At 49.7% G+C, this 26911-nt stretch overlaps 8 protein-coding genes across 8 annotated transcripts; 6 read left to right on the forward strand and 2 right to left on the reverse strand.

The window, feature by feature from the left end:
* Window positions 1–650: 650 nt before the first annotated feature.
* Window positions 651–2459, forward strand: VFPPC_08854 (forkhead domain-containing protein; the record flags this gene model as incomplete). The annotated part of the gene is made up of 2 exons (XM_018287487.1): window positions 651–1541; window positions 1677–2459. The coding sequence occupies 2 exons, from the start codon at window positions 651–653 to the stop codon at window positions 2457–2459; spliced, it is 1674 nt and encodes a 557-aa protein (XP_018140514.1).
* Window positions 2460–5395: 2936 nt separating this feature from the next.
* VFPPC_18045 (hypothetical protein) lies at window positions 5396–6153 on the forward strand (the record flags this gene model as incomplete). The annotated part of the gene is made up of 2 exons (XM_022429705.1): window positions 5396–5615; window positions 5660–6153. The coding sequence occupies 2 exons, from the start codon at window positions 5396–5398 to the stop codon at window positions 6151–6153; spliced, it is 714 nt and encodes a 237-aa protein (XP_022285265.1).
* Window positions 6154–7642: 1489 nt separating this feature from the next.
* On the forward strand, window positions 7643–7993 carry VFPPC_18046 (hypothetical protein; the record flags this gene model as incomplete). Its single annotated transcript, XM_022429706.1, has 1 exon — window positions 7643–7993. The coding sequence occupies one exon, from the start codon at window positions 7643–7645 to the stop codon at window positions 7991–7993; it is 351 nt and encodes a 116-aa protein (XP_022285266.1).
* A 732-nt stretch (window positions 7994–8725) lies between these two features.
* VFPPC_14496 (XLF (XRCC4-like factor) family protein) lies at window positions 8726–10345 on the reverse strand (the record flags this gene model as incomplete). Its single annotated transcript, XM_018292264.1, has 1 exon — window positions 8726–10345. One exon carries the CDS (start codon window positions 10343–10345, stop codon window positions 8726–8728), a length of 1620 nt encoding a protein of 539 aa, XP_018140513.1.
* Window positions 10346–11992: 1647 nt separating this feature from the next.
* Window positions 11993–13804, forward strand: VFPPC_08853 (deoxyribodipyrimidine photo-lyase; the record flags this gene model as incomplete). The annotated part of the gene is made up of 2 exons (XM_018287486.1): window positions 11993–13203; window positions 13258–13804. 2 exons carry the CDS (start codon window positions 11993–11995, stop codon window positions 13802–13804), a joined length of 1758 nt encoding a protein of 585 aa, XP_018140512.1.
* Window positions 13805–14474: 670 nt separating this feature from the next.
* On the reverse strand, window positions 14475–14816 carry VFPPC_14495 (40S ribosomal protein S21 (CRP7); the record flags this gene model as incomplete). Its single annotated transcript, XM_018292263.1, has 2 exons — window positions 14475–14706; window positions 14785–14816. The coding sequence occupies 2 exons, from the start codon at window positions 14814–14816 to the stop codon at window positions 14475–14477; spliced, it is 264 nt and encodes an 87-aa protein (XP_018140511.1).
* A 418-nt stretch (window positions 14817–15234) lies between these two features.
* On the forward strand, window positions 15235–17817 carry VFPPC_08852 (NUDIX family hydrolase; the record flags this gene model as incomplete). The annotated part of the gene is made up of 1 exon (XM_018287485.1): window positions 15235–17817. One exon carries the CDS (start codon window positions 15235–15237, stop codon window positions 17815–17817), a length of 2583 nt encoding a protein of 860 aa, XP_018140510.1.
* A 2321-nt stretch (window positions 17818–20138) lies between these two features.
* Window positions 20139–22118, forward strand: VFPPC_08851 (heterokaryon incompatibility protein (HET) domain-containing protein; the record flags this gene model as incomplete). The annotated part of the gene is made up of 1 exon (XM_018287484.1): window positions 20139–22118. One exon carries the CDS (start codon window positions 20139–20141, stop codon window positions 22116–22118), a length of 1980 nt encoding a protein of 659 aa, XP_018140509.1.
* Between the last annotated feature and the right edge of the window lie 4793 nt (window positions 22119–26911).

Raw genomic sequence — 26911 nt, forward strand, 5'->3', positions numbered from 1 at the left:
AGACTCCGCACGCCGCACGCCCCTCTAGTGGTCATCGCGCACGCTCTTGAGGACGGCGATTTACTTCCCAAGAGACGTTTTAGATGGATCGAACATGCACACCCTGCGGAGAGGCTGTCCGCGACGGCCGGGGCGTACACCTGGTCGGATGTGGTGATTGCTATTATAACGGCCTCTCATTCCCTTCTTAACAGACCAAGCCTTTGTACTCTTTTTACTTCTTCTTGGATTCTGCAAGGAAGAACTTTTTATATACGTGTGCATCAAAACTAGCAAACCACAATCTTTCTTCTCATATCGTTACCGCTTTGCTTTCGACTCCAACTCTAGCAACTTGAGTTGACTTGTGCGGAGTGCGAGTCCTGCAAGTGACGGCTCCCATAAATCATCAGGGCTATCCGATGTGGAATTCCCGAACATACAACATCACCGCCTTGTTCGTTTGAACCTGGTGGCCAGACACGAAATAATACTCTCACTTTTCCCTTTACACAAAAAAACTCCCCCTCAAAGAAAGAGTGGCCGTGTGAGCTCCGGTCGTTGGTGTTCTCCAAGGACAAATGGGTCCACCATTCTCTGACAAAAGCTATCCCGTGAGCTACACGAACTCTTTGGAAGCCGTCGGGGGTGAAGGCCAAAAGCCAGTCACAATGTCGGAGTTTGCTACCACTGAGGTCATGTATAAGCATCCCTCTGCCGTCTCGAAGACATATTCGACAGAAGCGTCTTCTCCTCATCCTAACACACTTGGCAACATGACTATCCAGAAAACAGCCACAACAACAACAACAGCTACACCTTTACCCTCTAGTCTTCCATGCGGTGCAATGTTGCCAAGCCAGTCAACCATCAAGGGCCGCCAGGTCTGGCCGTCACCACCTTTGGCAGCCGGGGATGTCGACTCCAACTACTGCACCCAGGAGAGTTCAGCTCTCTGTAATAGCCTTCCAACACAGTACCATTACATACCTGCCTCATCCCATGGTGGATGGTGTCCTGTGGTGCCCACCATGGATCAGTCCTTGGAACGATACGGGGCGCAGGGCCTATCAAAAAACATGCAGGATCTCTCGAGTGCTTGCACATTGGGCCCTGCAGTCGATCTGGGGTTGGACAGCACGGACGGCTTCCTTCTCGCCCTCAACTGTGAAAATGAGGATCCAAGCAGCCAATTTTGGGACGCTGAGATTGTGCCTTCGGTGGACACATTCGAGACTAGCCCGGCATCTCAGTCCGACTCTGTGGTTGAGTCCCCGGCTTCGATGGACACACCCAGAGATGTCACAACTATACACCGCCATCTCGAGAGCCGGTCGGTTCCCTCTTCAACATCGCCGCCATCCGACACAAACGACTCTGGGGAAACCGAAAAGTCTGATGAGCCATACGCAAAGCTCATCTACAAGGCAATCATGACGCGACCGGATTATTCGATGACGCTGCAAGAGATTTACCAGTGGTTTCGGGATAATACGACCAAAGCAGTTACAGAGACTGGGGGTTGGCAAAACAGCATTCGCCATAACCTCAGCATGAACGCAGTAAGAAACAGCCACCTGTCCTGTCCTATCCTAACCTATCCTGTTCTAGGCTTGCTTTTTTATCTTGCACCACACCACACAGCTGTTCAGGTGATCCGAGAGCTAACCTATTCTCTTCCTCTTCCTCTTCTTTAGGCTTTTAGAAAACGTGACAAGGTAGTTGCAAAGACACCCAAGCACTCGTCAAGTACAGCCGAGGAGTCCAAGCGGGTAAACGAATGGGTCCTGGAGGACTGGGCCATCCGTGACGGAGTGCAGAGCACCACCAGATACCGAAAGAACAATTACGCGAAACGAGCCGGGTCCGTGGGTCGAGGCGGCCAAGGATGGGTCGGCGTCGAGCACTCGGTCAAGCGAGCATTGTCTGGTAGAAAGGGAGGGTGCGCAACAAGGGCTGCACGAATGCGAAGACGAGTCTCTTATGGGCAGATAATGATGCCTTTGCCTCATCACCCTCGACAAATGCTCGAATACCAGCCAGAATTGCATACCTATTCCTCACCAGCAGACATTTATGGCATATCACCTGTTCTTCCGGACCACTATAATACTATGCCCTACTATGCTTCCCTTGAAACCTACCCAGAAGGCATGGTGGCTGCATGTGCCGCAGGCGAATCAACTTCTGAGCCTCTGCATGTGAGACTGGGGGACGCCAATTTGCAGCACATCATAGCCAACAGCACCAACCTGCACCACGGCAATCACACCGTGCATTGCGATGAGCCTATTGGCCAGGGTCACCGAACACCAGCAATGGACGTGAACATTGCATTTGATCTCAGCGAACTACCAAGGCGTCCGGGTGCTGAGTACCAAGACGCCAAGGCCTACGTATCAACGTCACCCACTTGCCGTCCCTTTCAACCTTTACCGGAGAGCCCATACGTATGGTGGAATCAACAACATCCTCTGTAGCTGGCAGAAACAGAAACGAAACCAGGCATGGGGCTTGGGGCATGACCGCTAGCCGAGACCGATGGGGAGGCACATGGACGACATGGATTTCCATCGGCTCTGAAATCTCGCTCGGCTGGTTGGCCTTTCTCTCGGCCGACCGATCGGTTCCAGGATCCGTGGATGTCTGCGGGTTGCAACGGACCCTGGGACGGGAAGGACGGTTCATTTGTCATTGCCAGGGTCGGCCTATGTTACGAACAGGGGACCGGGGAAGAAAAAACAGGGGAAGAAAAAAAAAAAAAAACCCCCCACGAGACTGCCCCAGTCGGCTGTCGTCTGTCTTGGGTTGGGATCAAGGGGAATATGGAGACTGTGGCATTCTTTTATTGTTTTATTTTTACATGGGGAGGCTCATTTGCGATGCCTACAGCAAGTTGTAATACATTTGTTGTTGTAGGTGAAGCGGCATTCTGCAAGATTTGAGTTTTTTGGGTGGCAACATGAAGGATCCAAGCATCTTTTACCTGCAACAAGCGCTTGACAGGGATCTGACAGCGCTTGACAGGACTTTGACACAGACTAGGGCAAGAAGACCAACGGGGAACCAAGCACAGGTCCAAGACCAAGTTGGGCAGAGCTTGGAAAACAGGCAATGCTCTACGAGACCCAACGGGCAAAGGTGGAGGTCTTGTGCGACGTTGAAGGCGATGGCGGTTGGCTGGGATAGGGCCGACAAGAGTCCCAGTGATCTGGGTCTCGTCTCCATCTAGCATCTGGGACGATGAACGAAATTGCAGTCTGTTGCTATTGGTCTTGATTTGCGTTTTTCTACCTGGTTTGAGGGTTTTTGTGCGATACAATGGGCGATATCGATCTACTTGTACAAGAAAGAAGCAACAACATGCTGCGGTTTGGAGCAGCGGGAGAATGGCGCAATTCAGGGTTTTTTGTTTTTACTTTTTTTCTTTTTTATCAAGCACTGTTCATCATTGACGATTAGAAGAGGGGCTATTCATCAAAGCAAGTCTTGTTTAACAACTGCGTTACCTGGTCCTGTTGAACTTGGCAGCAGCAGCATCTGAGCGCTGTCGTGCAACTCACAACCAAGGATAGACCCTGCGGTTGACAACTCTTGTATAGCCTTGCTCTCTGTTCTGTCCTGTTTTTGTGTTTTCTTTTGCTTTCGTTCAACATGCGGTGGATAGTCGATGCACCAGTTTACTGTACGTGATGAATAATTTCTTCTTTTTTGGATAGTCTGATTCTTTTGGTTTTTCTTGCATTTAGTGTTTCTTTCACTTTGAACGTACTATTGCATGCGATGCGAGCATTTGTCAAGACCAACCACCGTCAACGGCTAGGCAGCATGAAATACTAGTGATACCAACGCAATACAATTCATCTTGCAATTAATTGTTCCTTATTACAAAAAGATACCTGTGATGTCTGCAAATTTCCCCTTGTTTGCCCTAATCGTTGTTGATCCAACGTTGGTGTGCTGAACTGAACCGCACAATGTTGAGTGTTTCACTGCACAACACATTGAGAGCAAAAGTAAAGAAAAGTCAACGTCAACTACAAGACGTAGATCCAACGGCTACGGGTGAGACATGTCAACGGATCACGCCGTGGAGGCTTTCGTTATGCCCAGGCTGCACGGTTGACTCGGATCCGAAGCCATCGGCCTTGCGACTGCCGGAGGGAACAGAGGGTTCATCCTTGTTGGGATTCGGTATTTGGAAATAGGTCCGGTGTGTGCGCGTGTGTGTGTGGGTTTAGTCTGCGAAAAAAAGCGAATTGGCACAAGACACTGCATGCTGCTGCCTTGCCTTGCGTGGGGGCGTTTGTACTTGACTTTGACCAGACCTTTTTACTGTTCGTCCAACATGGGGGCGTGAGGGAAAACTTGTGTCTGTCAGCTAAGCTATAATTGAATTGAAACATGAGATGAACACTCTGTAGAGAAACTCATGTTATTGTTGTGGTGTAGTTTGTCGTATCCAAATACCATTGTATAGGGCCGACTGGGACAATCTATATAAATACTTGGCCGTATAGAAAAAGGACACAATGTGCAAACATTTTGCCAATCCAAGATGACGGACGGGGCGTACACGGCCTCATCAGGACCAACAGCTCAAATCTGTTTCACCCCACGTCCGCGCGCTGGGACGGGGACGGAGACGGAGCCGAGGGGGGCCCAAAACAACTTTGAGCTGACCAGGCATTCCACATTCCAGATAAGGGGTCCTCCGCAACAACGGTTGGGTCATGTCAGATCGGCCCTGATGAAATCTGGGGCAAGAAAGTGGCAGCAGGTCCGTCCCTCTCTGTGCACCAGACGGCAGCCCGGGAGCCGGAGCTAGGCAGGCCCAGCTGGACACAGCCACCATATTGGCCAGGGCGCTCTTATTATCTCCATTGACGTCCCTGGGTCTGTGTGTGTGCGCACTTCAAGCTGCCGAGTTAGGAGTGTCGACATTGGCCAGGACAAATGCCCCCGTGGTGAGTGGTGGTGGATGGTGCCGTCCCGTGTCCCCTTGGTGTGACCTACTTGGGACAGGATGAGGTCCTCCTTTGGGCGACGTAATGTGCCAAATAGGCCGTTGCATGATCAATTTGGTAGAACCTGAAGCTGCCAGTGCGCGGACATCCTATTCCATCCCATGCCGCCTCGTGTGGTCTGTCTGATGTGTGTGTGTGCCGTCGTGGTCATGGTGGGCTTTCGGACATAGTGAGGACTTGATGACAACGCTTCAAGTCCTTTTGGCTGGCCAGGAGACCTCTGTGCCACCCCTCTGTTCTTTCAAATTTAGTTTAGGTTCAATTCTTTTGCTTATGTTTTTGTTTTCCTTTTGTCTCGTCTTGTCTTGTCTTGTTCTTGCCATGGCCGTTTCGTAGCCGGGGGGAGTGAAAGATTGTAAGTCGAGGTGTGGCGGCAATAAACTCCGCCGATGCGATGCGATATGATGCATTTGCCGACGTCCGTTGTTGGATACGTTATCCAGCAATTAGATGAGTCCAAATTGACTGTCTTGCCAAAAAAGAATTTGAGTCTACTACTTTGCCTGTGCGCTGAAAACCTCCAAGTTCATTGCGTCATGTCGTGCTTCCATCAACGAACCCCCGTACCCCTCTACCACAGAAGTGTTACACAGTCTTGTCTGGATGAGTGCGCATGAGCAAGAGCCGTGTAATGCATGTCTGATTTTGCAAAGTTGGGACATGCCTGAACTGTGGTTCATCAAGGAGCTCCAAAGGAGACTGGCTTGCCTACACCTGTACCAGTTTTGTCTCTAGCTGTACTCCGCGCACGTCTGCGGTTTTGTCTTACTTCTTGCTCATTTTACTCCTCCCATTGTATGGCTTCTTCAGCATCCCACTGCTCAAAGCAGATACTGCGCCGAAAGATGCGCTGGCTCAGTGGGGGCCAGTCTCCCAGATGCCATTGACGCGGCGGACCTACCTCCATTCGGAGCAATACGCCCTTGGTTCGCACCATCCTGCAAAGTTTCGGCTTTCGGCCTTGGGTGTCACTCGAGACATACAGAGAAAAATAATAGACAGCAATGGCAACGTTGAGTTGGTTGTCAGTTCTAGACATACTGCCATCGACCTTACTATCCGCAGAGAACGCCGGTGCTGCTTACTTTCCCTCATGAGTTGTTGTGTACTTGAAATGTTGGCCCATGAGAAAAAAAAACTGCTTTAAGTCAAGCTCATGACAGGTTCTCAAGGTGTACCATCATTGTAAGTGAAGCACATCATAGGCTTCGTTGAAGCACGAATCTGACATGTATTTGTCATTTGCCCGGTTCCTTCATGAATATCAATGCTACTCATTTCAGTCCAAGACGTTATTCACAGTTGGTTCCTTGAAGTGCTTGGATTGGACATCAATGCGCACCAGCCGATACCCAACCGTTCACCTAAGACAAGCCAGACAGACTAGCCAGCTGATCCACCCCGTCTGATCTGGTGATTGTCGCGAAGGTGTACTGTAGGTGGAATGACGGCAAGTTTCTGCCGCCAACAGAAAGTACGTAGTGGCTTTCTACTCGTCAATGTTTATCCCCATGGCGCGCAAGATTGCGCCTGTTCTGGCACAGCAAGGTGAGCACGAATCAGAAGAACGTGGGACAGCGTGTCAAAGCCTCTCTTTAAAACAAAGAAAAATTGGAAACGGGCTTGCTGAATGTGGCTTGCAGGCGTAATACGAGTCGAGGCACCACATGTATGAAGGGCCTGTCCAGTTTGCTGGTAGAAAAGCCTCTCTGCACGCCGATGTTTGCCTAAGGCTTCACACCACTTCGATTATTTTGAGGCGTCAAGCCGAATACCCCAATTAGTTTCGCTCCAGTACCGTCTGTTCGGGAGATGCAACGTGGTGGCTGCGTGGCAAAAGTTCACTGGTATCCGGGTACCTGGGGAACGGGACAGACGCTGTCTAGGACCGGGAACTAATTTAGACCCTGCCTCTCTTCCATTTTCAGGAGATGTCCGCCTCACACCGTTTGATCTTTGACCGCCGCAAGGTTCGTAGCGGTCAATCAGCTTGGCAACCAGTAATGATGCCCTCCAGACGCCAATTCAACGTAGCGTTGTTGCGTAGACAGAGGTTGTAGAGCAACGGCTTGAATCCGTGCATTCGAGAGATTCAGTCGGCAGGCCGAGTGAGAACGCTCGCGCATCAAGGCAATAGTTTCGCAGCATATCGAGTATAAAGGACCCCGGTAATGCCTAGTCCGACGGACCGCCTGCGGAGTTTCAAAGTCATTGTCATGAGTCCGACAAGGCTTCGTGTCTGGGTCCTCCGTAATTTCTTGAAGAAGCTGAGCCTCGTGTCGAATCGCGGAGAATCAGCCACTTCATTTCATATCGCCGATGATCCTACTGCTTATGAGCGGATGGATAGGCCGGCCCAGGGCCCTTCGGTGAAGCCGGGGAATCAACCACATGGGTCGTTCTAGCTCTGTTTTCTCGTCAGCCCTGTTCGCCACGTTGTTGCCAGTCGTCATTGTGCAGTCGGCGCCAGTGCAAAAGTTTGAAACAAGGCCGTGAAGAAGGAAAATTGCGCAAGTAGAAAAGTCTATCAGGGAGAGCAGAGATGCAGGAGCAGGGAGCGAGCGAGGGGATTGATATAGAAGTCAGTCTCCATGTTTGAACCCTTGCCTCAAATTATCTGCATTACCACACGACGAATGAACTGCCAGATCTCGATGCACAATAAGCAGCCATATCTGCTTGCGGCGTGGTGGCGGCTGCATGCAACCGCATCGGAGCTGCAAGATCTGGGATGGCAACGTATTGACCACAACGGGCGTCCAATACGGGCTGGCGTCTGTCCTGTCGGCAGCCATTGTACTGCAACAATGAAGCTGTTCGAGAAAAAGGTGATTGGCGCATTGTGTGTGCCCTCGCCCTCAGTTGACTACGAAAGCCTGGGATGTTTCAAGCCGATTTACCCAGAACACGTGCTGAACAGCATTTCTAAGCATCCAGGGCATGCAGGCCATGTTCAGCAGACGGTGATACCGTCAAGGGTGTCGTGAGAACAAGGTTGCAGTCACCCGCAATATTGCCTATCCCGCCATGTTTTTCTGAATATTGAACGATCAATGATACAACCAGCCATGAGGCTGGCTCCGCAAAGTCTCATAGATTGCACCGAGTCCAGGACGTGGCGTCACACCGCAGAAACCGCACTTTCGTCCCTAGCACCTACACGCCACCTCCTTCATCCTCAAAATGTACGCGTAGAACGACCCCACGTCGCTGTCCGCACAGCTAGTCGGGTCGATGCTTCTATTCGTAAAGTGGTAGTCCATAACCACATTATAATCACCATGTTTTGTGGCAGGGGAGGTGTGTAGGTGATGATGGCGGGGCATCATTGACGTGCAAACTTTTGTGACTCCAACAATCTGCTCCGTATCGGTTTCCCCATCCGTCAGGTGCATGTGTGCAAAAAGGCCTGACTCAGGGTGAAGACGTCGGTAGCACGGTGCGGATCCAATGGTTATGTACTCTGAACAGGTCTGTTTGTTGGTAAGCTTCTTCTCGCCGGTCAAATTCCAACTCCAAGTAATGTGCCTGTAAATGCAAGACAATCGACCCAATCTAGGAAAGTGAATGATTCCGCGGCGTATGAAGATGCAGGCCAACTGGTGAAATGGCCATGTATTGTCCGGATTGACAAATCACTGGATATGACATCAATCTGAATACCCCCGTAACGCCAACTTACAGCTCAATTTGTGTATATGGCAGAAGTAAACTGTTAACTAGAATCGCCTCTTCTTCTTCGCGGGCCCGGCAGCAGCTTTCCTTTCAAGTTCTCGTTTGAGTTCATCCCTTTTGCGGTCTGCTCGTTCCTCTGAGGTTTCCCGGGGCTGTTCTGCTGCTGGTGAGATGGTTCTCCTGGTCGCCGGACGGCCGCGACTGGTATCCTCGTCTTCTTGCTTCAATGGCTTAGATGCCTTGCCACCAATGGTGCCCAGTTTCTTGGAGTTTGTCTCCCTAGCCTTTGCAGGTGAATTTCCGTTTGCTGTTTTATCCTTTTCAACAGATTCTGCATTTGAGGCTCCAACCCCTATTCTGCCAAGGCCTCCTTTTTTGGGGGCGTCCTTCTGAGGAGGTGGAACAGGTGGTGACGCAGGCAATGAAGCCGTGGCATCGTCATCTGATGCCTCAGAAGCTGTCTCTTCGTCATTCTCCGGCGGCTTCACGGTCCTGCTTTTGGGCGGCGGTGACGGCTGCCGAGGTGATGCCGGGTGCTTTCTGCCTCCGATGGCTCCTAGCCGGGAGTTATTGGGCTTGGTTTCAGGCTGCCGTCTGCGATCAGGCAGAGGAGATGATGGGTCGCTGTGTGGTCCGACAGAGTCCTCTTGCCCTTCCGTGGATGCGTCATCCTCTGGTGGTGGGGGCACTTTGCTTGTGGCCGCACTTTTCGATGCCGGACGCAGGTGTGGTGGGGTGGATTGGATTTGAAAGTCGTCGTCATCGTCGCAGTTGGTGGACTTTGTTGGGGGAGTATCGGGCTGTCGCTTTGAGGATGTAATTTTGTGTCGATTCTGTTGAGAACTTTGACTCGTTGGTAAGAAGTCATGCCACCATCTGTCAAGCTCAGGAGACACGTCCACGTCCACTGTAGACCGACAATACAATCCAGTGTCACCGAACACGTGCTGTAAAAGTTCATTCACAGAGCTTGGGGCGGCATTGTCTGAGTCAAGCTCCTTCTTCCACCTCCGCTCGTTGAATGGTTTTAGGCCCTTGACCCGATCCTCAGCGGCAGCCCGTGTAACCTTTTTTCGGCCAGATAAGGATGTAAACACATGTTCCAGTCCTGTCCCCATTGCTTCTAGTTTGTCTGACAGCTTGGTTACAACAGAGTCCCTGTCTGTAATCATTTGTATCAATGACTGTATCTCTTGTTTTCTTTCAAAATGTGCCTGAATCATTGGTAAGACCAAAGCGGTTGCGACAGTGGATGGAGGCTGCTTTCGTAGGTGTACTGGCCATTTTAGCGATTCGAATCCTGGAAGGGGACACGTTATCCTTAAAGTAATACCATCCTCTCCTGCATCGGAAGAGGTCGCCGGTGCGAGCGAAAGGCTCGTCTCGCCATGTCCCGCCTGCGTTGGATCCAGCGCAGTCTTCAGACAAGAGAGGAATCTGCTCATGTTCTCCGCTGTATCACTAGGATCGATGCTAGTGTTCTCACTCCAACCCCTCATACAAATAGCCTTCCTATCCAAGTTTTCTTCCCATATGTTTGCCATGTCACTGACACAGATCGCATAATTCGATAGACCCATCTCGACAGACACCAAAAGCACGGGGATACCGGACGACGCTGGCAGTGGCAGGAATCGCCACGTTCCTGGCGTCGGGGAAGCCATGACAGTGCAGAACGGCCGAGCTTCTTGGTTCAGATGGTCAAACAGACGGCAGTTCGTCCATTCGTGGGGTATCAGGAGACGTTGAGAGAGCCACTAGGTTGAGCTGTATAGCGAGGTACGACTGAGATTGTCGATAAGGCCGAGTCTCGGCGAATACAGGCTGTAGTTCCAAGTGGGACTTGTTTGGGAGAACCAAAAATTACACACAAAACTGGGAGTTGTAGGGGCGTGTCTGGTGGCAAGGCTGTGACAGATGAAATATGAGGTTCCGGGCAACAGGTGGCTGAAGTGCGAAATGGCGGCAAGTTTTGGCCGCGTCAATTGAAGTAATGTTTTCTGTATGTATCACTTCGATGTACTTGATGCGAGGCGCGGCCCAGCTCACCTCACCGTGCGCACCAAGGTAAAACCTGTCGTCGTGAGCTGTGTCTCGGCTGGTAAGGCGTGTGGCGTGACCCGTGGTGTCTCTGAGATGTAAGTTTCGGAAGTTAGGAGGAGGTGAGTCCAGTATCGGCTCGAGAGATGAGAAATGGCTTGGCGGTTGAAGAAAACGCCACCCGGGAATAATTCATATACGCTCATAAGTTCGTGGAACGCGTCACAGCAGTAGTCTTGGGATAATGGCAGCTCCTGTTGTTCTCGAAACCGAAAGCGAACGCGTCGTTGGCAGCATCGCAGGCATCCATCCAATTTTTGGTGGATCATGGTTCCCACCTGGGACCCATTCATCCGGCCTGGGCTGGCCTCGTAACTGGCCAGCTGCTGCCAACTGTCAAGCTGACGACTGTCAGCTGTCAAGCCAATTTGGTCAGTCACGCCACGCACAACATCGCGGCACACCGAGTAAGAGGACAATAAGAAAGTCCGATGAAAAGGTGAAAATGGCAATGCGGATCAATTTAGGTATAGTCTTGTGCATTCAATATAATTTTGCATTTCATAGCTCGGCTGTCTAGCGCATATACCATCTGTCAGCAACAGACACAAATCTCTCAAGTAGCCCTTGAGTGCACGTTGCACCACCCAGATAACTCGGACAACCGCAACAAGTCAACGCTACCAAAGGGTGCCAACACCCAAAGGCGCTGCAAGTGCGCTTCAAAGGTCGCAGAAATATAAATACATCACACTGTTACCGAACTGTAATCCATTGATACCTTTCGAACCCGTTGTCAACATTCCATGACCATCAAGAAGAGTCCTGCAGGGTAGGAGTCAATGCGCTCATCCAAAACGCCCGATCGGCAGATGCAAGAGCTGCAGCTCCATTCCCGATCTCCGGGTCCGATTCGATGCGCTCCACATCGGTCTACTCCCAGCCTTTGACCATGGCATCATCGACGCGACTAGAAGCGGCGCGTGCAGTCAATTTCAATTGCCTTTAAGAAAGGAGTATCTTGCCAGCTGAATATGTGACAACTTTACACTCTGTTCCAGTAGATGTAGATGTCATCTTGCCACAAATCTATTATCACCCTGCCGCGCACCTTCCATCTTGAAACTGTTGGCAGGTAACATATGAGACCATCCTCAGTTTTATCTCACCTTCATTTTGCCTCCAAAGAACACTCTCCACGTCGCTTCCACACAGAGTTGTTGAACATCAGATCTTTCTGCCAAACAACCCATTACAGAATCATCACCACTATGCCTCCTAAATCGTCGAAACGCAAGCCGACCAGCAGCCACAGTGCAAACGGCAAAACCACCAAGAAGCCCAGAACCGGTCTTCGTGAGCCACATCCTCTGGCTGCGGAGGCTGAAAAGCACGGAATTGTGCTTCGAAAATATTACCCCCCTGAGATGAGCAATGACCGAGCTCGCGCATACAATAGGAACGAGATTCCACGTCCAATCGAGGACCTTGCTTCCGCGCTGGATGAGACCGCTAATCAACGCCAAAAGGTTCATGTCAAGGATTCCGTGGTCCATTGGTTCAAGGCGGATCTGCGTTGCAACGACAATAGAGCCCTTGCACTTGCTAGCGAAAAGGCAAAGGAAGCTGGTGTGCCTTTAATCGGCATTTACATCGTCAGCCCACAAGACTTTGAAGCTCACCTGACTTCCCCGGTGCGAGTAGACTTTATACTAAGAACACTAGAGGTTCTCAAGAAAGATTTGGGCAAGCTGGACATTCCACTCCATGTTGAGACGGTGGCGAAAAGGAAAGAGATCCCTGACAGAATCTTGGAATTGATGGAGGAGTGGGGGAGCAACCACTTGTTTGCAAATATGGAATACGAGGTGGATGAGCTACGCCGAGAAGCTGCCATGGTCCGCGACCTTTCAGAGAATGGCAAATCCTTTGAGGTCGTTCATGACACTTGCGTCGTGCCTCCGGGGCAACTGCAAAGTGGCTCTGGTAACCAGTATGCCGTCTACACTCCATGGTATCGATCCTGGGTAGCCCATATCCATTCGGATTTGGAGCTCCTTGAGCTCTTTGATCCACCGAATAGAAATCCAGGAGCAGCGAGGAAACAGTTTGGCAAATTATTCGATACCCCGGTTCCAGAAGCGCCATCAAACAAGCAACTTACCGATGAGGAAAGGAAGAGGTTTCGTTCTGTCTGGCCAGCCGGTGAGCACGCTGCCAGGGAGAGACTGGAAAAGTTTTGCGAAGAAAAGATTGGTGGTTACAGCAACAAGAGAAATATTCCAGCGGATGATGGAACCTCTTCTTTGTCGGTGCATCTGGCCGGCGGAACAATCAGCAGCCGTACTTGTGTGCGTACAGCAAGGGATAGGAACAAGACGAAGAGACTGGATGGGGGTAATGAGGGGATCCGAGTCTGGATAAGCGAGGTGGCCTGGCGTGACTTTTACAAACATGTTCTTGTCAATTGGCCATACGTTTGGTGAGTGAACGACTGCCAGCTCATGATAAGTCGTAACATTAACAAAATGAATAGTATGAACAAGCCATTTAAACCAGAGTACTCCAATATTACGTGGTCGTACGACGAAGACCATTTCAAAGCTTGGTGTGAAGGCCGAACTGGGTTCCCAATCGTTGATGCTGCAATGCGCCAGCTGAACCAGCTAGGTTACATGCATAACCGCTGTCGAATGATTGTCGCTTCATTCTTATCAAAAGATCTACTCATTGACTGGCGGAAGGGTGAGCGTTACTTTATGGAGCACCTCATCGACGGCGACTTCGCCAGCAACAATGGCGGTTGGGGATTCAGTGCCAGCGTTGGCGTTGACCCCCAACCATACTTTCGCATCTTCAATCCGCTTCTACAAAGCGAGAAGTTTGACCCCGACGGTGAGTATATTCGCAAATGGGTCCCTGAGCTGAAGGACTTGAACAACAAGGAGATCCACGAGCCGTATGGCCGTGGAGCCGATGCCAAAGCCAAAAAGAAGGGGTATCCAAAGCCAATTGTCAAACACAAGGATTGCAGAGACAGAGCATTGAACGCGTACAAGGAGGGAATCGCAAATGGCATGTAGTAGAGAGATATCGGCTGGATGGGGATAGGACATTCGCTATACTGTGTAAATGGAGTAGTAGCCACAAAGTTGGAAACGGTGTAGTCGTATAGGTGACCCTTGAGCATGACATCGTTTCAACTTGTCGCACATGTCTGACCCGTATCTGTACCATGGTGCGGAACTTGGCCACCACAGCTTTTTGAAGGCCAGAATTCAATCTGCGGCACGGAGACTACCGAAGTAGCCCCAGAATCCCCGGTCAAAGAAGTTTGGCGACAAAGCGCCAGTCCGAGGAGACTTTGCTAGCCGGGGTTTCGTAGCTATAAAATATTGCAAGAAAATGTACATCGTCACTCGTCACTCGGCACTCGCTGCATCTCATCACGTCGACGTTGGCATGTGTAGGTGTTTTGTGAATTTCAGCTTGTCTCGAAACCGAGCCCAAACGCCTTTTTGAATTGGATGTGCTATATGCAGCCAACTCTAAGATCCACAACGCAAAATTCCTTCATGCCCGACCCAATGCCCTGGAAGAATGCCAATTAGAATCGTCATGTTGCCAGAAGAGAGATTGTGTCTCGTCTCGCTCTCGTTTCAACCCTTCCACTTGCGCCGCTCGACTCGAAATAAAAGAAAACTTGCGGTCGCTGTACCTTTTTATTGTCTTTGTCGTTTCGGTATGCGCAATTTATCGCTGAGCGCTCCAGACGTTCTTCAACAGACCGTCACGCTGGGCGAGGCGGTTCATGGAGTCGTCGGACTCGCCCATGGCACGGACGAAACCGCAGAGAGCGTAGACGTGGTTCTCGCCGGGGATGGCGCGGCCGTTCTCGTCAACCTTGGCGATGTTGATCTGGACAGAGCCGTGGTCCTTGGCCTTGATGATGCGGTTGGTGGCAGAGCACTTGCGGGGGACGTAGCTGTGAGGAGGATTTAGTTAGTTTGTATGTACTTGATGATAAGAATTTTGTAGAATATTTTGGTCGGCAAGGACGTACAGGTCCACGATCTCGCCACGGTCGTTCTCCATTTTGTCGGTTGTGCGGTGACGGGGTGTCTTGGGGTTGAATTGAAGAGTTGTCCGACGTCGATGTGGTCGCCAAAAAGTCGCTTGGAGTTTGCCCGACAAATTTGACATGCCTCGACAATTTCGTGGGGCGGGCAGGGCTTTCTGTGCGTCATGTGATGGATCACCTGATAGCGTGGTGCTTTCGTGGAGACGTTGCCCCTCAACATCCGTGTGGCTTGACTCAATTTGGAGACCCAGATCTGTATCCACCTTCAATTAACGCGACAAACGGAGCAGAATCTCGAGAGTCGGGTACTCGGGCACTGGCAAACCCGCTTTCATCGGATTGCCTCTGGGGAAAAAGACCTTCAACAAGATTCGGCTGCTCACTAGGGTCTTGAGATGCGCTTTGCGCTCTCAGTCCCATGTCTTTGGGACCATGGCTTCTCCTGATGTGTTCTTGTCGTCCCCTCCGCGAGGATCTAGGCAACATGTCAACATGATCCCGACCTCATCGCCGGATATGCCTCCTCTCCAGGAGCTGCTGTCACAGAAGCCAAAAAAGCCGACAATTCGAAGTGGGAGCAAGGCGGTCCCTATTCCCGACGATGCGAAGTCGACATTTACAAGCGCGCGCGAGCTTTGGAAGTCTGCTCAGTCTGTGGAGGTCAATCTTTTGAGCCCTTCCGTTGCGCAAGAGAGCATCGTTCTGCTGGACGATATCGAGACCGCAATGCCCGCACCGGAAGATGCTTGTCAGATCAAATCGCCATCACGAAAGTCCAGTAAATCGATAATGAGCAACCATAAGTGTAGATCGGGGGGATCTGACCTTGGCGACGAGGTCGGAGTGTCAACCCAACCGTGGAAGAAGTACAAGTCAAAGACACCAGAGAAGGATGTGGGACGGCGTAGTATTTCTCCAGACAGAGACAATCTAGGACTGGCCTCAGACCAGACGACAGCAGAGAACAAGCCTCGTGAGACGACTCCAGTGGGAGATTTGCCAAAAATCAGACCCGAGGACGGCACGAAGTGGAATGAGAGAGAATCGCTGTTGCTGGAGCCTGCAATGGTTCGGAGGAAAAACTGGACACCGCCCACAAAGAGTGCGACCATAATTCTCGATTCCGAAGCATCGACCATTGGGGAAGATGCAGTTGCGGCTGATCAAGATGGCGAAGCCAAATCGTTTGGTAGTTTGCTTTCCGCCTACAAGTGTTCCGAATCTTCCACCCACGACAATGCTGCATATCAGAGCGACGGATCGGCTGGAACGAAAAGAAAGGTAGCTGACCAACGAGTGGATTCTGTAGTTATCTCGGTGAACAATGTGAATCCTGTCTCTAAACCAAAGGCTCCTCGGAAAAAGCCACGAACCATTACGGGCCTTGCAACGGCAGCTTATAGACAACCGACTCAAGCAGAGCTTACCGATGTGACACAAGATGGGGTCGCTGTTGGGCAACCTAAGCCATTGGCCGAGACTTCAAAAAAGCCAAAGGCTCGCAAAAAGCCTACCAAAACCAAGAAGAAACCGGAACCACCGAAACCAGTTTTGTTTTCTCCTGAAACGGCATTAAAGCAAGTTGCCAAGCAGGATTTTGTGTTCGGAACCTCGAGCCAATTGGCCACGGAACAGTCGCCAACGTTTCTAAGAGAGTTGCAATTAGCGATGAAAGACTCAAACCAGCTTGATTATGTCGACTTTACGACGCCTTTGAATAGCGACGCAATTGAGCCACCTGAAGCCCGCCCTAAGCTTTGGGATGCAGCAGCCAGGGACATAGATGGTGATTTGTTCGATGTCGAAGTGGTCAACCTTACAGGAAGCAGTCCGAGATTAGCGAAAACCCCCGGTGAAGCGGATCCTTTTGGATATTTTAAGGGCGACGATGCTTCAAGTCCATCCAATGGTGTTAGCTCAGCTGGAGGTTGTGCCAAAGACGACGGTTCATTTGTGGACATAGCAGACATTCTCCCCCCTGTCTGCTCAAAGCCAACTCACAAGAGTAGCGGAAGGCAGCAGATTCTCACTGGTGCGGAGGCAGAAGCACATCAGGCGAGCAAGCTATCGACGTCTGTTGAGATTCTAGGCTCACAGCCCATGCGGGAAAATGCAAACACGGAACCATTAGTAGACAAAGGGCATAAAACCAAGGATACCGCAAATTCTAGTCGACCGACATTTGAACAGTACACTGATGTTGAACTGTCGAAAAAGATATCTCAATACGGGTTTAAGCCTGTGAAACGACGATCAGCCATGATAGCTCTTCTGGACCAGTGCTGGCGGCAGATAGGACATGGCAGCCAGCAGCGGGGAATGAAGACGACGAGTACTGCGGCGTCCCCCACAAGACGGCCACGGGGACGTCCAAGAAAGAACTCTGTAGACAACACCCAAATACAAGAACCACCCCCATCTGCGCAGGCTCCCGAAACTCCAAAACGAGGGAGGGGACGACCGAGAAAGGATTCCCAGCCAACTCCAACCAAGCCAACGGCATCAAAACGAATTACCACGCCAACAAGGAAGAGATCAACCAAGAGCGATGCTACTGTACCTCAGAAGGTGCTGGCGGCAAAAGTCATTGAGATACCAGATTCAGAATCGGAGGTGGCGGATGCCCTGGGTTCATCACCGCTATCATCGCAAAGCTCAACGTTTTCTTCACCTGAAAAGGTCAACCTGACCATGTCTGTCGACAACGATACAGAGCTTTCTCTCACAATGACCCCGACAGACGCACAAACGCATTTATTTACACATATTACCAAGGCTGTCACGACTGCGCCGCGGACGACAGATCCTGCCAACCCGTCTTGGTATGAAAAGATTCTCATGTACGATCCTATTGTTTTGGAAGATTTGGCGTCTTGGCTCAACAGTGGGCAACTCAGTCGGGTTGGATACGATGAAGAAGTTAATCCTGTGGAGCTGAAGAAGTGGTGCGAGTCTAAAAGCATTTGCTGCCTCTGGAAAATAAATTTAAGGGGCAAAGAGAGAAAGCGATATTGATTTTGGTTAAGGAGCACTTTTGTACATTAACGACGAAACGACACTTGATAAGCAATGGGTTGCATTGGATGGAATGTTGAAGAGAAGGGTTGGTCTATGGCATTTTGGAGTATGGAGTAGATACCCGAATAACAATATAACAATATGTGAATATGCTGCTGTGTGAATATGGATAAACATGGAATTTTGAAGAGTTGTAAATGCTGCTGTAGATTCTTGGCATTCACTGTTTGGTCAACTACTCCAAGACCACAAGAAAGGCCACCTCGGCCACGGCCCCTTGCTAGCGCAATCCATCCCGCTTCCCACTTTTGATGGACAAAACCGCGGACCTCCGTCAAAATCAAGCCTGCTCCGGACGTGGAGAACGAGAAGCCATCAATTGATCATCAGCCCCGGCACAACCAGACTATTTCCCATCCATCCTTACCCATCCAAGCCATCCATCGCAAGCGGACCTCGGCTCAATTGCCTCCCCCGCCATCTGGAACTCGGGCGTAGCACGGCCTATCGCCCTCATATCAGATGGCCGTGGCCCGACCTCATCAAGCCGGTTATCCATGACTTGGTTACTAAATCCCATCTGGAGGCGATTAGCCCATCAAACCATCTCAAGGCACGCAAACTGCATTCCCTCCCGCAGCCTCTCCATCTCACTCATCTCATCACCGCCGCCGTCCAGACAGTCCCCCATCCTCACAATGGCCAGCCAAAAGCGCGACGCCAGTTCCAAGCGGGAAGTGCAAGATCCCCGGCCCAGCTCATCTGTCCTGCTGCTCTCGCCTACAAATGAGATCCTGCTGCTGCACCGAGTAAAGACCTCTACGTCATTTGCGTCGGCGCACGTCTTCCCCGGTGGGAACCTGGACCCCTTTCATGACGGTCATATTCCTGGGCCTGAGAGCGCGGAAAGGCATCGCGATGGTCCGGCGTATAGAATGGGCGCTATTAGAGAGACGTTTGAGGAGACGGGGATTTTGTTGGCGACCAAGGATGGCGCGCTGGTGAGCTTGTCTGCTGAGCAGAGGGACGAAGCGAGGAAGAATATCCATGGGAATAAGGTTAAATTTGGCGAATTTCTCAAGTCGATTGGTGCTGTCGCAGATACAGGTTTGTTGTCGCCCCTCGAGTTGTCAAAACTGAAGTGTCTTCGCATCTGGTACTGACGAGATGCGTCTAGGCGGCTTGATCCCCTTCACCCGCTGGATCACGCCGACCAATGTCCCCAAGCGATTCACCACCCAAATGTATCTCTACCTGCTTCCCATCTCCAAGAAATCCGTGCCCTCAGAAATGCTCATCCCCACTCCTGACGACGGAGTCGAGCACACGGCCGCACAATTCGCCCCCGCGCAGTCATGGCTCGAAAAAGCTGCCAACGGTTCCATCATCATGTTTCCCCCGCAGGTATATCTCATGAAGATCCTCACGCGGTTCCTGACGGGATCGACATCTGCCCTAGAAGAAGGACCGCTGCATTACACCGGACAACGGAAGAAGTTGGTTTCTTTCCTGAGGAAGAAGGTGACGGCCGACACGGACAAGGGCAAGCAGCATCCTACGGCGAAGATATCGTGGGCGGATAAGGTTATAAGTCCGCATCACTTGATGTTTAGGGAGGAGGATAATCGGGTGGTTTTAGCGCTGGATAAGCCTGGCCCGGAGTTGGAGGAGACGGACAGGGGCGGTGATTGGGAGAGAGTTGCGTTGGTCAAGTTTGGCAAAGGGGGCCCGTCGGAGGTTGAGATTAGGTTGAGGGAGGATGTGTTGGCGGAGGAGAGGGGGAAGAAGTCGGAGGCTAGGTTATAGGTGGGATGGTGGTGTGACGGATGGAGCTGGTTTGTATATATTGAATGGAATGTATGATGGAGATGTATACTGCATGGGAGAATAGAGCCAAGTATCTAGTTGCTTGGGGAAGAGCAGACTCTAGATGCGCGAATAGATGATGGTTTAGGTGAAGATGTCACTTACAGACACAGCTATTGCAGTCTGCGGTGGTTGGCTGAGTCCTTACCACAGATGTCAGCAAAGCATGTAGCAAACCAAATGACACCGTCAATTATAATGCTCAATCACAACCACAGATCGTTTCAAGTATCCGAAATACGCCTGTCGAAGGCTGACTGAGAGAAGCTCCATCAGCTGCATCCTGGCGTTATGCGGGGCGGTGCATACATGCATGATGCAAATAGCACAAGAAGCGTGAGTTGGCGGGCTGGAAGATGAGAACAAGACAGTCTTTAAATTCACGAGTTTTCACAATTCAATCGCTCTTAAGTTGATGGACCTGGGGTTGGCTTCTCCCGACACAACAGGCCATGGCAACCTTTCAACACATCCCACTTTGCGAGAATGGTGAATCGGGATTCCCATCGCGACTAGTACAACTCCTCCCTGGATCTTTTGACGACGACATTCAAGTCGAGCTACTCCAAGTATACTTCAGAAACGACCACTCCAAAATCCCGAAATATGAAGCATTGTCGTATGTTTGGGGCGATCCAGCGCCAACTCAGCCCAGAATTCGCGCAAGTCAAGCCTCAGATGCCTCCCACAAAGAGCCACAGTACTTGACTGTTCGTGAGAACCTTTGGTGTGCCTTGAAGCACTTACGACATGCAGATGAGAAGCGCCTATTGTGGATCGACGCAATTTGCATAGACCAAGAAAATGCCACGGAGAAAAGTCATCAAGTAGCTCACATGGGCTTCATATTTAAACAGGCCTCCCGAGTCGTGATTTGGTTTGGACCAGCAGCCCCAGAAACGAGAGGATGTATGTCCATGTTTAGAAGACTATCGTCTGTGGCGACCTACGATGTACAAAAGGATATACTGGCCTTCTCTCACCCTGATGGCTCGATGCAGCCTCATCCAGCGCCACATGTGGCCTTTACGAGAAATGACCTCGAGGCTCTGATACAGACACTATCGTGTACATGGTTCGAGCGGGTCTGGACTCTCCAGGAGGTAGGACTGACGGACCCCGGAAAGGCCATCATACAATGGGGCCCGGAATCTTTACCGTTTCACAGCTTTCAGACAGTGATGATGGCATATCAGGGGTACTTTATCAATCAGGACAAGTGGCCGACGTTTCTGAAAGAAAAGTGGGCAACACGCCGCGCCTTGGCTATGATATTCAACATGGCCTGGTTCTATGAGGGTATATCCTTTACAGAACTCATGAATGTCATTCGATATAGAGAGTGTCACGATCCTAGAGATAGAATCTATGCTGCCTTGAATATTTCCCGGACGGATCTGGGCGTGGTGCCGGATTATAGCCCTGAACATACAGCAGCCGAATTGTACACACAAGTATGTATAGAGCAATTAGAGCAGGGTAACGACATGTTGAGTGCGTGTCAATGGCCAAATGGGATGGATGGTCTGCCGTCGTGGGTGCCGAATTGGCATAGCAAACGCATGGAGCAGACGATATTCGTCGGTGGAAACATGGGATTGTTGAGCAACGAATACAGACATGGTAATGACGCCGAATTAATCTGCTGGGGGTGTCAGTTTGCTGAGATTACGGACTCCATTGACTTGGGATTGACGGCGCAATCTACTGACGAGTATGTCTGTTTGGCTATTGAGAAACTAGTCCGGTGGATTTGGCCGCAGGGCATCATGCCAGGCGCCTTGTTGATGACAACAACTCGTGTTCTCCTTGCAGAAGCCATATCTGACTTCTGTTGGCCGCCTGGCGGTGACTTACCTTATCCAACTCTTCGCGATGCAATGCAGACGTTGTACCGGGCTCAGCTGGGTAAGCTGTCCGGTGGTATTTCGCCACTAATCGCAAGGAATATACGTGAACGGTCGTCAGGGAGGGTTTTCGTCAAGACGTCGAGTAACGAGCTGGGTTTGGCGCTCAACACTACTCGTGTAGGTGATCATTTGTACGCCGTTCCTGGATGTAGGCTGCCCTTGGTCCTGCGACCAGTATCATCTACTGCAAGTGCTGAGAGAATGGATCAAGGGAAGCATGACATGAAATATCGAGTTATTGGGACGGCTTTTATCGATGGCCAGAACATGGGCGAGTCACTGCTCGGAACCTTGGGTCGTGTTCGGGAAATTTGGATGTTCCTTGAAGGCGGCTTTGGGTATGGTGAAGCTGGAGCAACTGAGCAGCCTTTGCGTCTGGATCCGCGGATTGCCAAGTTGTATCTTGAACTGCGGGGGGAAGAGGCGAGCGAGGAGATGGACTTGAGTGAAGTGTATTCTAGGATTACACCTGATGTGTTGAGGGAGAATGGTGCGCGTTTGAAACAGATTACATTAGTTTAGCTGGAAAGCATGTTTGCTTTCGGAATTGCGCGAGTATCGTGGCTGTCGCCAATAGTAAATATATGCCCGTGGAAAGAAGAGAAGGAAACTTCTGCCGGCTAACAAGAAAATATCTGTTGTCGTATACGCAACGCTGGTCCGAAACTAAACACGCATTATGTCCCCCATACTACAGTCTGTGGTAAAAAGTATTTGCCCACATGAAGTATACACTAATACATCTCAGTATATATTGGCACACATTGCAATATGTGATACCCTCTATGAGTTCAAATAATTCTGAACCCCCATGTAAATACCATTTCACCTGGAAGCAATTTCGGTCGCTGGTCGTGAACGCTCCCTCTTAGAGTTCGAGTAAGCCCCCTTACGAATACCGGATTGCCAGCGACGTAATCAGCGAATCTGAGCTCCTTCATAAGCAGTCGTCGCGCTCTCTTGAAACTTGCATCACCGCCTTGGAAAAAAGGTCAGCCATCACACAGGAACGCTGGTCTTTTGCCAACCCCATTCAAACTCACCGTTTCCGTCCTCTACCTACATCATCTCAAGCGCACCCGACCCTTTGAAGTTCCATCAAAAACTTCTTTATTACCTTGACCGTGTTCCGTCGATATTTAGTGATGAATTCCTGGACGCCTGTCTTGGCTGGCGGTTCTTGTATGAGCTCCGACATGGTGAATGATCGCGTGGGCACGAAACTCGGTTTGCGCTATCTTGCTGACATAGTTAAATGTTCATTCAGCGGCTAGCATTAGCAGTTCTGATGATGTTTGAATGAGATTTTGTTTATGGCAGATGCCTTGTCATCGGTTTAGCTTGGGTGGGTGCCCCGCCACCGCCTCATTTACGTGGACAAGATGGTGTGTTTCCTGCCTCCTGTGAGAAATGAGCTGGGCAGATCCACCTCCAGCCAAGTCCGGGGTTCATCAGCAGTCAAATCTGAGCAAAATAAGGCTGTAGGATCGATTCCCTGAGTGTTTCAACCGTACATGGCCAACCCATGGAAGGCGCCTGGTTGGTTGGGGGTCAATGTCCTTGCACATGCAGCTGCGGCCAGTTATTGAGGCCTTGTAATGAAACCAGCACACCTGATCTCAAATGCTCAAAAACAAAAAGACAAGATGTCGCCTCAACGTCATATAAAAATCACAACAAGGGCAAAAAAAAACATACAACACCAGGTATTCGCTGGTCGTCACCGACCCAACTACTAATCCGGCGCTCGCATGGTTATCGCTCGGAGATCGGACGGGATCCAGATTTGTCATGCGGCTATGGTCGTATGTGCTAGATGAAGTAACAAAATCCGCTCAAATTCTCGAACCGCGGCAGAATGAGAACTGCCCTACTCGGGCAATTCTGACCAGTGTCATCCACTGTGCTCCCATATACGCAATCAGCATAACGCAGACGAGTGACAGAAGTCGATGAGGGCCAGGAAGGCTACAAATTTGTAGATGCAGAAGAGTTCGCACCATAGTGACAGCGTTCAAGCGGAAGGTGAAGCAATTCTGTAAAGGAACGGCTTATTTCTGAGAAGCGAGAAACAAACGCTCTTGTATGTTTAGTTGAACGCTGCATATCACCTAAATGCGATTGGAACTATCAGCAAATCAATAAATAAATAAAATATTATTTGCTGGTAACTTGCTCTGCGTATGGATGTCGTGGTTAAATTACCAGTACTGAATGGACTAATGGGATGAAACTACCAGTACCTGGTGTCAGGCTGTTGCCAGTAGCCACTGTCGCCCAAGTACTAGTATAGGTCAGCTACTGGCAGACTAGCGGCCCCAGTTACTGGTTTTTCTTATCTGCTAGTAACCCGGGCGGGCAGGTTGATAGTAGCTAGGTTGTGCTAGTAGCGATTGCAATGAGGTTGCTGGAAGTGGTTACTGCTGGTAGCGCAGAAGTGCGAGGTGCTGGTAGCGACCTCCTGGGCGTCTATGAACTACTGGCAGCACTGCCCGCAGGTTACGGCCAACGAGTGGAATCTAAATTGGGGAGCAGCACTGAGAGAGATTTATAGGTCTGTAGGTACTGGTACTCTTGGGACACCCATTACTAGTGTGTGGGCGGATTTGACCACACCCAGGGCACGCAGGGGAAGTGCCTGGGGATTGGGGAGGTGGCGTTCCATTTAATTAATTAGCTAGCTACGTATAAAAAGGGGACTTAAGCCCAATTGCTTTACAATATATAAGGGGATTTTTGCTGTAATTTTGCCGCCTTAATGCTTTGCTTGTTGACTTGTGACGAGGAGCACTTGCCACCCTAAAGCCTTACTATATTATATGTGTAAGAGGTTATTTTAGTCTCTATATGCCTCTTTAGACTTAGAAATTAAGAACTAGATTTAAAAAGCATTTAATCTATTATCTACAAGGTAAGTTTATACACCTTCCTCTTATTCCCTAGCTCCTATTAAGCTTAAGTGTTGCTACTTAAGAAGGGAGTGTTAGGAATTATACCTATCTGACTGTCTGGGTGGTGCTGAGCATTTGGTGTGTTCGTTTCAGGCCAACAAACTATGTGACCATTTATGCCGTTAACTAACCAACAAGAACGGCATAAACCTAGCATAAGTTAGACTTAGCTAACGGGGTTAGTTTCACTAGATGTAAGAAGTAGCGCTAGACCGTGATAATATAGCCATAGTATTGTTAGGATAATACGTATAAGCTACAAATATGCCTTAGAGGAACTTTTAAAGGGGCGTGTTATTGTTACGATCCCAGTTCACTGGCTGTGTGAAGGCCGCAGGTCGGGCCGGCTGCAGGAGCGACCCCACACCAAGGCGTGAACAGCACGGAGCAATGGTCGGGGCGACCATCCAATCAAGGGCGGATCACTTGGTGCACAAGAAGTGAACAGTGATCAAATGGACTCTGGATCACCTGGATCACTGGGAGCATCATGGCGATCTAAGTGAGCCATGGTGATCCACGTAGTATATAGACGCCCCAAGTTTTCTCTTTCTTAGATAGCCCTTAGTCCTTAGCTTTCAACACGATCATTAAGCACAATCCTAAGTACACACTTTAAGTGACCGCATTAATCACTGGTTACGGTCTACGACCTATCACTAACGTAACATTTAACCGCTTAGATTAACTGCCCCGGTATCTCTGCCAACATAAACCTCGCCTGGTTTATCCCTTGGGAACCCCAGTCGTTACAGTTATCACTATAATCCACTTTATGGTCTAGATCTCCCACACCGACGAGGCTTTTAACAACAGTTCTGGCTTAGATTAAACCCAGAGACGGTTTTATTGGGTAAATCTTAAGTTTGTGGTGTGGCCAGATTGTAGCACACATGGAATATAATGCAAGCAGGCGAGAAATGCCTAACCACAACCCTTCAGACGTAAGATGAGAGAAACTAGAAAAAGTAGGAGGAGAAAGCAGTCCAATAAACCCAGAGCCCTCATAAATGTGCAATAGGCACGTGGATAGATTAGTTTAGGCTAAAGCATTTAAGTTTAAGATATTCCAGTACATCTATCTAATCTATCACTCTACATTTATTAGCATGGCTTCTAACTTAACTCGTGCCAGCCAGGGTCCTGCATCTCCTTGCCACAAGACCCCAGGCCACAAATAAACATCGCGCTGTTAAACTACCAGACATACTTTAGCTAACTCTAAAGCTAACTATAAGGCTAACTTAGATATCTCGCTCCTAGAGCATAAGTGTGATTTAGACACTATAAACTTAATGGTTATAACTTCTAAAGATCTTAATTAATAACTCTAAGAATATAAAGATCTTATTGCGGAGACATATTAACATGGTACCTATTGCCTTGTGTATCTAAACCTTAAAATGCTAACAGCTATAGTTGTCGGCAAATAACCTGCAGAGAATTCTGCTTAGCCTCTACAAGAGATAAACCAGCCATTAAAGAAATAAGGCTTACGCGTTATTTAAAGTGCATAGAGGAGCACTAGTGGTCGGAAAAAACATAAAGTGTTGGCCAATAAACCGCATCATGCAAACTTGGGAGAACTAGAACACTTATCTAACTTTCTCGCTTTTATTAAGACATACAAGAAGACGGCGGGAATTAGCTATAACGGTGAAATTCTTTTACAGGTTAAAAGATTAATGGATGTTAAACGAGATATAGAAGGTAAGATTACGGTTAAAACCCATTTGGCTCTAATTTGGGTGCCCATTTAGGATCTTAGGGGGCAAGAGTTATATTTTGTTGGCCCAAAACGAACACACCCAAGAGCTCAGAGCGCCTTGCAAAATACCGCACTTACACGCAACTTGTCAGCAATTCAGTCTAGATTATCACTTCCCTTTAGTTCAAGTAGTCAGAATCCTTCCAATTGCCTAGATTAAATGGTATTTAGTCCTCAATTGCTTCGGTCTTCCCGGAAGACTTCCCCAATATTGTTTGGTGGTACACCTCTGTGAGGTACAACACGTAGCAAAGGAAGGTGCTTTCAGGCCGGGTGGTCAAAAGTCTCCTTCTTGCTCAGATCAAATGGTATTTAATCCTTAATTGCTTTAGTCTTTCCGGAAGACCTCAGCAATATCGTTTGGTGGTGTGCCTCCGTGAGGTGCAACCTGTGGCAAAGGAAGGTGCCCTTAGTCAACAAGGGATTTAGTAAATAAGCATCAAATGCATCAAGTAAATAGCTCTCGTCAAGAAAATCGCGGTCAAGTCTGTTGATTGATGGTTGTCTAGCTAGAGGGGGCAGAACCTCCCTTTTATCTATGTGGTAGCTACAAGATCAAATAAAAACACCAAGTCCCTTCTTCCTATCCCTTGTTA

The sequence above is a fragment of the Pochonia chlamydosporia genome, chromosome 6 (genome assembly GCF_001653235.2).
Source record: "Pochonia chlamydosporia 170 chromosome 6, whole genome shotgun sequence".
NCBI lineage: Eukaryota > Fungi > Ascomycota > Sordariomycetes > Hypocreales > Clavicipitaceae > Pochonia > Pochonia chlamydosporia.